This window comes from Protobothrops mucrosquamatus, unplaced genomic scaffold (assembly GCF_001527695.2).
Source record: "Protobothrops mucrosquamatus isolate PMUCROS unplaced genomic scaffold, P.Mucros_1.0 scaffold201, whole genome shotgun sequence".
In the NCBI taxonomy this organism is placed as follows: domain Eukaryota; kingdom Metazoa; phylum Chordata; class Lepidosauria; order Squamata; family Viperidae; genus Protobothrops; species Protobothrops mucrosquamatus.
Genome location: NW_015386556.1, coordinates 102,123 through 112,628, shown reverse-complemented (window position 1 = coordinate 112,628; position 10,506 = coordinate 102,123). Strand labels below are relative to the sequence as shown.

The following is a 10,506-nucleotide window of genomic DNA, read 5'->3' as shown; positions in this document are numbered from 1 at the left end:
GGGCCAAGCCCCCAAAGGGTCCTCAGGGCCTCCTGCTTGGGGGGGCTGGGTTGGGCCGGGGAATGCTGGGAGTTGAAGTCCACACATCTCAAAGTTGCCAGGGTTGAAAAACGCTGCCAATTAGACCCTCCCTAAGAGGCAGTAAGTGCACAAACAAGCCGAGGGGGGATTTTCTCTGGCGAAGCATCTCCCAGCGAAGACAGCAACAAAGGATACTGGCAGCCGCACCCTCCTGTCCGCCCGGCTCTCCAGGGCAGCCGAAGCAGGCAGGATAAACCTCAGCAAGGCTGGCTGCTTAATCCCCTCTGGCACTCTTGAGCTGCTCTGCCCAAAGCGAAACCCGGCTCTCTGTCCCAGGGAACGGGCAGCTGCTCGGGTGGCAGATCACATGGCAGCCCTGGCACCGGGGGAGGCTGCAGTGGAAGCCCCAGCCGGCTGAAGGCCAGGAAACGCCGAGCGATCACTGGGGCAGCTTCCTAGTTTTGTGCATCCACCTCCCCACCCCAAATCGTCCTTTGCTTAGAAGTCAATGCCCCACTTATTGTGGGAAGACCGGCCACAAGATGAGGACGCAGGCCTGGTCTCTTGCTCTTGAGGGGAGGGGGAGTCAAAGGGAGAAGGAAACCCCCAGGGACGGGGCCCCTCTCAGCCAGAAGTGGCCCCTGCTGCCTTTTGCAAATCCTCTTGGCTGTGGATGTCAGGAATCTAAAATGGCTGTTGAAGAGTTTTCTCCAAAATCTGCCATAGCTTTTGGACAGCCCCCCACCACCAATGGAGTGTAGAGAGAGGAGCCCCCCCACCCAAGTCCTGTAGGAGGGAATTGCCTTTCCCTCTCGCAGGTGCCTGGAGGAACTGAGAGCAGTGACTGGAGCTGAGCCTCAGAGAGTGGCAGGGACCAGGCAGCCGAGGGCAGGCAAGGCCCCTCCTTCTTTCACAAGAAGTGGGGAGAACAGCGGCAGTGGGTCAGCTTATCCCAGCCTGCCAGTGGCCTCGTGTGGGCAGCAGCTCCCACCACCCTCACTGAGGATCAGGATGCTGGGCCCTGTGGTCCATCACACCTGGAGGGCAGTAGCTTCAACAGCTGCCTGGGAAAATGCTCGGTCCCAGATCTGACCTGGGTTAGGCAGTTCCTCCGGTCCCCAACCAGAGCTCGACCTGTCCAAGGCGAGGCCAGGGGTGCTTCTGCCGGACCGCTGCTTGTTTCAGTCAGCTGAATCCCCCAAACCCCGGGCTGAGCTGTGGGGGCAAAGAAGCGGGTGACCACTTCAGCTTTTGGCGGCATTTCAAAGCCTGGGTCTGCATCGCGGATGCTGGTGGCAGGAAGGGTGGTCACCTGTCCCCTCTGGGATGGGTCTCTTCCTGCTCGGAGAAGCCGAGGAGGCCGCAGGATCCTTGGAGGGACTGAGAGGCCTTGAGAAGAACATCCCTGGCCTCTGAGCCCTCCCTCCGCTTCCCTGACGCAGGGCAAGGGAGTGGGTGAGGCTTTCACAATCGCTGTGAGGTCGGGGGTGGGGTCAGCAATGGCAGAGTTTCCAAGGTTGGTGGAAACTTAATACTGTAAGCTTATCCTGCTGCTTTTGTGTCAGCCTGATAATCCCCTGGCACCAGAGCATGTTTGCTGAATCTTCACCTCAGAAAACAGGGCGGTGGCGCAACTGCAGGGGTTCCTGCGCATGTGGGGAGAGCTCCCCATTCCCAGTGGAGAACAGCAAGAGGGGCTCTGCTCTCGGCTGGGCGTCTCCCTCTGAGGTAGGCGCAAAGAGAGGCCGACCGACAGGGGCTCAGATGGGCAGCTTTGTCAAGACCGCTCTGCAGGGGAGGCCCTTGAAGCTGTGAGGGTCTCCAAGCAGAGGGGGGGCTTCTCATCTTTTTCATCTTCCTGACCCCCCCCCCATATCCCCATTTCCTTCTGCACTGGCCCTGTGGGTTCCTGGCATCTTAGGCTTTTCTGCAGAAGCCTTGGGTGAAAATTCTGGGCTCCGCGGGCAGCTCAGCCTGCCTGGCATGCCTGACAGGGACATCTGGAGGGAGGGCCACCCATCCTCACCGGCTACTCCCAGGCCAGGCCACTGAGAAATGTCCAGGAGAGTCCTTTCCTCTCTGCCTGGCGATTCTCCCAGGGTGCAGGTCTCCTGGCAGCGGCTTCTGTCCCAGGGAGAAAGCGTTATGCAAGCAGGTGATGCGGCTATCAGAGATCGAAAGCCACCCCATCTCCAACGCCCAGCCTGCCTTCGGAGCCGCCCTGAGGGATCCGGTTCTGCTAGGAGGGGACACGCCTTCCTCTTGGTCCCTGTACCCAGGGCATAAAAGCAGGCACGGGAGGCGGTACCTGTGCCCGCTGGCTTGGTCAAAGCCTTCTCCCAGCCAGGGCAACGGGGTTCCAACCATGGAAGCAAGTGCGGCCACCCTTCTCCTCCTGGCTCTCTGCCTTTCCTGCCTGCTGCTGCTCCTCCGAGGAGGACGAGGGGGCACCAAGGCACGGCTGCCCCCGGGACCTCGGCCCTTGCCCTTCATTGGCAACCTGCCACACCTGGATGCCAAGAACATGATCAAGTCCCTGATGGAGGTAAGCTCAGCCTCTGACACAAATCCAAGTGGGAGAAACTTTGGGGCAGCCTGGCGATGCTCTGTGGAGGACTTCTGTGGCCCTTGGAGGCGGCAGTGGTTGAGCCAAGGCCTCCAGGGATGGGGCTCCCCCAGGAGGCACAGCCCAGTCCTCCTCCTCCTCCTCCCCCCCCAGCTCGGCAGGCAGTACGGCTCGCTCTTCACCATCCACATGGGCTCCCGGCCGGTGGTGGTGCTGTGCGGGTACCAGGCGGTGAAGGAGGCCCTGGTGGACCGAGGCGAGGAGTTCAGCGGCCGGGGAGACATGCCGGTCCTGTTCCGATTCACTCAGGGGAACGGTGAGTCTGGCTGGCTGCAGAGCTTTCCTTGGGGTTCCCTTCGGCGGGAGAACGGGGCCCCCCGGGACAGGTGGCCCCTCCCTCAGCTTCCCCCGGAGCGTGGCTGCCCCAGGGTGGGCAGGGAGAGCAGCTCGCAGGCTCCAAGCAGACCATCGCAGGTCAGTCTCTTCCGTGTGAGCGATCCTTTCTCCAGTACCAAGGGGGGCCCCCCATCCCAGTCCAGGGAGGGGCGGTCTGCCCTTGCTTGCTTGTGGACATCTGGTGGCCCTCAGGCTGTCCAGGAGAAGCTGCTCTGCTGCAACCGCTGGGGCCCCTCCCGCCCTTGTCTCCTCTGCCCCTCATCCAGGCGTCGCCTTCTCCAACGGGGAGAAATGGAAGAGCCTGAGGCGTTTTGCCATCCAGACCTTGCGGGACTTCGGGATGGGGAAGCGCAGCATCGAGGAGCGAATCCAGGAGGAGGCCCAGTGCCTGGTGAAGGAGTTCGCCAAGCGGACAGGTGCTCAGGGCTGCCGGGGGGGGGGAATGCTTAGACGGCAGAGCTGCACCTTTGCCCCCTCCAAGCGGGACTTCACCCCGGCAACGTCTTAGAACAGTTTGTGGCATGCTCTAAAAAGGCTGATCGGCAAGGAGGGATCTAGCAAAGCGCTCTGGAAGGCTCCGCCCGGCCCCGGCAAGGAGGGAGGCCTGGGGGGAAACGAAGAGGGTGAGAATAATCGCAGCAAAGTTGAAGAGCAGGGCGAGAAACAGACTGTTCACTTTAACAGAACAACCGAGTTGAAAGGGACCTCAGAGGTCTTCTAGTCCAACCCTCTGCTCAGGTAGGAAACAAATGAGTGTCCAGTCTCTTCTTAAAAGCCTCCAGTGATGGAGCCCCCACTATTTCTGGGGGCAAATTGTTCCACTGATTTATCTCACTATCAGAAAATTTCTCCTTAGTTCCAGGTTGCTGCTCTCCTTGATTAATTTCCATCCTTTGCTCCTTCTCCTGCCTTCAGGTGCTTTGGAGGATAGGTTGACCCCCCCCCTCTTCTTTGTGGCAGCTCCTCAAATACTGGAATACTGATACCATATCTCCCCTAGTCCTTTTCACTATACTGGCCATTCCCAATTCTTTCAACCGTCCTTCATACAGTATGTTTTAGCCTCCAGTCAACTGATCATCTTTGTTGCTCTGCCCTGCACGCTTTCCAGACACTACAAAACTGGTGACAAACACTGGATGCCGTATTCCAAGTGTGGCATCACCAGTGTTAGCACTTCATGTGATCTTGATGCTCTCCCTCTGCAGCCTAGGATTGCACTGCTGACTCCTATTTAAGCGCTTGTCCCCTAGCACTCCAAGCTCCCCCTCACAATTGCTGCCTTCGAGACGGGTTTTGCCTAATCTGTGCTTGTACCTTTGGTTTTCCCTGCCTTGCTTTTCTCCAGATTAAATTTCATGATGTTGGATAGGGCCCATTGTTCAAATCTGTCAAGAGCGTTCTGTATCTTAAGCCTATCTTCTGCGGTGTTGGCTCTTCCTGCCAGTTTAATGTCGTAAGGAAATTTGATGTTCTCCTTCTTGTCCACTTGTCCTAATCCTTGATGAAGATATTGAAGAGTTCTGGGCTTAAGACAGAGCCTCAGGGTACCCCACTGCCTACTTCCCTCCACGTAGCTGCAGTTCCGTTAAGTTGAGCCCGGTTGGTCAGTCAGTTACGAATCCATCCAGTGGTGATGTTGTCCATCCCACATTTTTCTATCTTCGTGGAAGGTTCTGCTCTGAGAGATTCAGGCTCCCCCCTTGGGCAATTCTTGCCTTCTCACTTTTGTGAAGAAGTACCAGCATGGGCGGGGGGGGGGGAGCTCGCTGGCCAGCCTGCTGCTCAGCCGCTCAGCCGTTTTGCTTTCGATGGTGCAGAGCCCTTTGACCCCACGTTCCTGCTTGGCTGCTCGGTCTCCAACGTCATCTGCTCCATAGTCTTCGGAGATCGATTTGACTACGAGGATCAGCATTTCCTGACATTCATTGGGCTGATCAATGACAACTTCCGCCTCTTCAGCTCCCCTTGTGCCCAGGTGAGCGGCTGCTTGGGGGGAGGCCAGGCAGTGCCGGACTCTGGGCAAGAGGAGGCCGATGGGCCTTGCAGGAAGAAGCAGCCCCTCCGCTCCACGGCTCCCCTTTCCCGTCAGGCCCCTCCTGCTTGGCAGCCATGGCAGCTTCCTTCTGATAAACTCAAGGTTTCATCTTCAGAGTACAAGCAGAAATCAGAGCCCTCACACCTCTTCTCAGCCTCGGGCATCACTTTCATGGCATCTTCCCAAAGGTGCTTTGGTTTGAAAGAGGAGTCAAAGAGTCCATCTACATTAAAACTGGTTTGAAAGAGGAGTCAAAGTCCATCTACATTAAGATTGCCCTCTCTCAACAGAAGGGGAGGGATACGACACCACCCATTTCTTGTTTACAACACAGTCCTTTCAGCACTTCCAAGAAGGTTCCAGACCCATTTGCACTCTGACTCAGGGACCCTGAGGGCACAGATGGACCCCCAAGTGGCCCCAACAGAACTGATGAGAAGTGAAACATCTTCAAGAAAAAACAAGGTCCAGTTGCCTTTTGAAAAAGCACCTTTGGGACGATGCCATGAAAGTGATGCAAAAGAAAAGGCAACCTTTGGCTCAGGTCTTGATCTGGACCTGGGCCTTTCTGGCCCATCTCAAAGCACATTCAAGATGAGGGGGAGACCCCCACACACCCATCTCTTACCCTCTCCAGGGTTGAGGGTTGAAGATGGGAGAGGCTTCCTGAAGCCGCGGCCCCAAGAGCCCAGGGGAAGCTGGGGAGCTGCAGGAGAAGGGTGGGGTTGTGTGTGTGTGTATCTTTGTATCCTTTGTCCCAGCTTCCCAATAGGGATTGGCCTGATTGCCTTCCACCCCCCCCCCCTTTGGCTGCCTCTACATCCCATCCCTGCTTGCTCTTTCTAGATGTACAACATTTTCCCCCACATCATGTATTATCTGCCTGGACCACACAACCAGATTTTTGCCAACTTTGAGAAGCTGCGGGCGCTGGTGAAGGAGATGGCCAAGGCCCACCAGGCCAGCCTGGACCCCAACTGCCCGCGCGATTTTATAGACTGCTTCCTCCTGAAGATGCAGCAGGTGAGAGTGGGCTTTGTAGTCCCTTGTGGGGGCCATGGGGGCTTCCACAGGCGGAGGAGGGCAAGGGTGCTGTTGGTCAAACACGGAGCGGTGGCTGCAGTAAGGGTGCAATTTGAGGAAGGGGAGAGGAGGCAGCGCTGTGTTCCTCTCTGCGAAATCTCCCCGGCTGGTGCTGTCCAACGGCTGAACCTCCGGCTGAGCCGCACACAGCCCGGCGGCTGCAAAGGCCGGGGAGAGACGTCCCTCGGAGGGAAGCGGCTTCTGCTCCCCTCGGTCCATCCCTCAAGGGGAGGGGGAGGGCAAAGAGGAGGCCCTCCTTTTTCTCACATCGGCTTCCTGAGCCCCCCCTGCCCTCCCTCCCCCCCAAGCAGGGCAGGGAAGAGCAATGGCTGATGGGCTCACAGGCAGCCCCGGGGCAAACCTCCCATGCAGGGAATCGGCTCTTTTAGCTGCAGGATCTGAAAATTCATGTGGTTGCACATTCGGTGAAAGGGGAGCCCCTCCCTGCACAAGGATTGCCTGGCCCTGCAAGGGGAGGCGGCGCCCCTGGCCACACACGCTCACGCCTGGGCATCCCTGTGTCCGCAGGAGAAGGAAGACCCCCACAGCTTCTTCCACACCGACACTTTGATCATGACCACCCACAACCTCTTCTTTGCGGGCACCGAGACCATCAGCACCACCCTACGCTACGCCCTCCTCATCCTCATGAAGTTCCCCGAAGTAGCAGGTGAGGCCGAGGGGGGGCTCCCCCTAGGTTCACAGAGAGGCCATCGCCGTGCCTGGCATCTGAGCACCCGAGGCGGGTGAAGGTGGCCCTGGCCCATCGCCCCTCTCCAAGGCCGGCTTTGCCCAGCAGGCACCGCTTGGGAAAATGGGCCAGAGAGAAGGGAGGCGGGTGGGGAGCCCGGGAGAAGGAGCACTGTGGAGCTGGAGGGATGGATCAGGGCCTGTTCAGTCCTCAGAGCAGCCGGTGGGGGGCTCCTGCCCCTCCTCGCCCCTCTGTCTGCAGCCAAGGTGCAGGAGGAGATCGCGAAGGTCATTGGCTCAGAGCGCCAGCCCTCCATTGCGGACCGGGCAAGGATGCCCTACACGGATGCTGTGATCCATGAGGTCCAGAGGTTCGCTGACATCATCCCCATGGGCATCCCCCATGCCCTGACCAAGGACACCCATTTCCGGGGCTTCTTCTTTCCAGAGGTGCGTGAGGGCAGCAGGGCCCCCGGAGAGAGTGCCGTGGGGTCTGGGCTGGAAGAGGGTTGGCCTTCAGCGCCTGCTCAGCCTGGCTGTGCTTCTCCCTCGGCAGTCAAGGCAGCTGCTCTCCCTTAGAGGAGGGCCTGCGTGGGTTGCGTTGTCCTCTCCGCAGGGCAGAGGAGGGCGGTGAGTTGGGTGGCATCAGCACAACTGTCTGGTTTCACACCCGTCTCTTTTACACTAATGGTGCCAACAGAGGTGGCTGATTGGTGGATGGATGCAAATATTATTTGTGCCCGCATGCTGTTGTTGCGTTTCTTTGTTGGATTGCTTTAAATGATTTTTATTTTCTAATCATATTGTGTGTGTGTGTTTTTTTTAAAAAAATCTTGTTTGCCACCCAGAGTTTCTTTTGGTAAATGGGTGGTGATATTAATTTTTTAAGTCAACAAAAAATATTGGCAGAGCCAGTTTGGTGTAGCAGTTTAGACACTGGCTAGAAACCGGGAGAGCTGAGTTCTAATCCTACTTAGAAAGGGGCAAAGGTCTCCACTGCTGTGCAGTTTCTCAGTTTAGCCATTTTCAAAACAGGTGTGCAAATTTTTATGTTCATTTTCACACATATTTCCTCTAAGTTAATGTAAGTATGACTTTTCCATTTACACATTTTTCAGTGATTCTTTCCCCTGTCTTGTGCCTAATACATTTTGGACGGTCTTTGCTGCATATATGTGCATTTTCCCAGGAGGTGCATTCTACACGCAGCTGCAAACTTTGCTGTGACATTGGCTGGGTGCCCTTTCAACAGGCCCCTGTGTTTTTCTTCTACAACCTGCTGTCCACCTCGACTGCAAAACCACGAAACCACGAACCAAGTGGGGACCTTCCATCTGTCCCCGTGTTTCTCGGTTGCGGAGGACGGGAGGCCCGGTCTTTCGGACGGGGGTGGGTGGGGATTAAATAGGAGGATGCAGGAGTAGGAAGGCCAGCTAAGGCGGCCTCCAGGCGGAGACGTTCCGGGCTCCTTTGCTTCCCTTCCTCCCTTCCCAACAGGGCACCAACGTTCTGCCGTTCTTCCACTCCGTGCACCGAGATGCCACCCAGTTCAAGAACCCAGAGATGTTTGACCCCGGGCACTTCCTGGACGAGGAGGGGGCCTTCCGACGCTCCAACGCCTTCATGCCCTTCTCCGCCGGTGAGGGGAGGGGGGGAGGGGGCCGGTCAAAGGCCAGCCGGGGCCTCCCTGACTGTGCCCGGGGCGCCACTGCGGGGGGGGAGGGGGGGCAGGGCAGGCGTGGCTTTCCCAGCGAGGGGCGGGCGGGCGGGGCGGCTGACTTGGCACCGGCCCCTTCCCCGGGGAGAGCGGCGGCCGCCCTTTGCAGCCGGGAGGGGAGCTCAGCAGCCTCTCCCCCCCCTCCTTCGGCCCTGCAGGGAAGCGGCTGTGTCTGGGCGAAGCCTTGGCGCGCATGGAGCTTTTCCTCTACCTGAGCGCCCTCCTGCAGCGCTTCTCCTTCCAGCCCAGCTGCCCCCGCGACCAGCTCGACCTCTCGCCCATGATGAGCGGCATCGGGAACGTGCCGCGCCCCTACTCCTGCCGCCCGCTCCCCCGCTGAGGCCGCCGCCGCCGGGGGGGGGGGAGCGAGGGGGCAGCCCGGGCCGGCCTGGACCAGCCCGCCCTCCCGAGCGGAGCGGGAGCATCTGGGCGGCGGGAGAAGCGCTCGACTCGCGGGCTCCTCGCGCGCCGCTTCCGGCTTCCCGCTTCCCCTCTCTTTCGGCGCGGAGGCTCCATCGCGCGGACGTCGGACCCCGGCAGGCCAAAGCCGGGCAGGTCGGTGGGGCCGCTCAATTGTCTGACCACGATTCGTAGCGCTGCGACTGGACGGAGTCCGGCGGGGGCGCGGAGCCCCGAGGTGCCGGCCAGCCCTCTTCCCTTCGCCGGCCTCCTTTCGGGGAGGGCAGCGCCGCCCCGACTTCTCTGGGGAGCCCCGAGCTGCTCCCGCAGGTGCCGCCCGCCGCCTCGGGGGGATCTGCCCGGGGTGCTCGGGCGCAGCTGCCGGTCCTCCTGCCCTTAGCCGGATGCGAGGCTTTGGCTTTCAGGGCTGCGGAGCGCAAAAGCCCCGTCGAGCGCCTGGAGCTCTGCCCGGAGGGAGCCTCGGCCGGCCTCGTTTCCCGCCTGGAACGATTCCAGGAGGCACCGAAGGCAACACAGGGAGACAAGGACGCCCGGCGCATAATGCCCCCCCCTCCCCGTAAGTCGTGCAATAAAAGGCTGGGAACGTTTTGCTCAATTGTATGTAATCCACACCCTTCCCCCCCCATCCCTCCATCTAATACGGCACTTGAGAACCCTTCACGCCTATTATGGGATGGAATTTTTCAGGCCCTGAGGGTGAGGCTGAAATGTGATAATTTCGCAGAGGGACAAAAAGAAATAAGTAACATTATTATGCAAAAGTTGAATTGCACAGTACCAAATGTTTTCAAAGTTTACTTCCAAGTCACCCAAGGGACATTGCCAGATTTTTATGTTAAAACACTGACAGGTGTTTCACGGTCCAAGGGCCTGGAATAATCCTGCTTTTGTAGAGGTTCTTCTGCTCTGCTAATCAATTTCAGCAAGCTTTTATCTTTCAGAATTGTTTATAATCTGTTTTGAGGGTCTTCGGGATTGGAATGGGGGATACAAATATTCTGAATAAAATGCCAAGCAAGCAAGAGTAGATCCCCTTCTGCATTCGGGACCAGGGATGGGAATCTGGGCGGGATTTGCACACAGACTGTTCAATCACCGGTGTGGCCAAAACCTCCCTTCCTCCAGGCTCTCGTGACTTCCAGCCAGCAAGATTTGGCATTCGGGAAGGCAGGAATGGCCCACCCTGCAGTAGCAGCGTGATAGAAACCCATCCAATCAGAGGGGGGGGGCAGAGGGGATCCCTTTGAAAACCATCAGCTTTCCTTTGGTGGCTGTGAGGAGCAGCGACCCGCTGAGGAATTGGCTCTGGCAGCTGAGCTGTCCTCCCCCCTGGCTGGCTGGGGCAGACGCTGTGCAGATTGGCCTGTCTTCCTATGGGGCACCTGGATGTGCTTCTCCACCCCCCCAGTCCTCTTTCTGAAAGCCACCCCCGCAAAGTGGCTTCTCCCTCTGCCAGTTGGGCAACCAGCCTGCTCACTCAGCATCGCCACCCCTGGTGCTCCCTCCGCAAGTTTCCCTCCCCTGGATAATGTGGCATAAAGTGAGGGGGCTTTGGGTAAAGAAACCAGAGCCAGC

General features: G+C 58.5%; 1 protein-coding gene across 3 annotated transcripts; it reads left to right on the top strand.

The window, feature by feature from the left end:
- The first annotated feature begins 2,386 nt into the window (after positions 1 to 2,386).
- On the top strand, positions 2,387 to 8,851 carry LOC107285644 (cytochrome P450 2F5-like). Of its 3 annotated transcripts, XM_029283716.1 has the most exons (10): positions 2,387 to 2,566; positions 2,741 to 2,903; positions 3,250 to 3,399; positions 4,561 to 4,565; positions 4,806 to 4,961; positions 5,868 to 6,044; positions 6,633 to 6,774; positions 7,057 to 7,244; positions 8,292 to 8,433; positions 8,670 to 8,851. In XM_029283716.1, the coding sequence occupies exons 1-10, from the start codon at positions 2,387 to 2,389 to the stop codon at positions 8,849 to 8,851; spliced, it is 1,485 nt and encodes a 494-aa protein (XP_029139549.1). The 3 variants fall into 3 exon arrangements, with proteins under 3 accessions (XP_029139549.1, XP_015669343.1, XP_029139548.1); XM_015813857.1 differs by lacking the exon at positions 4,561 to 4,565 and having other exon boundaries at positions 4,804 to 4,961; XM_029283715.1 differs by lacking the exon at positions 4,561 to 4,565 and having other exon boundaries at positions 3,250 to 3,408; positions 4,804 to 4,961.
- The last annotated feature ends 1,655 nt before the right edge of the window (positions 8,852 to 10,506 follow it).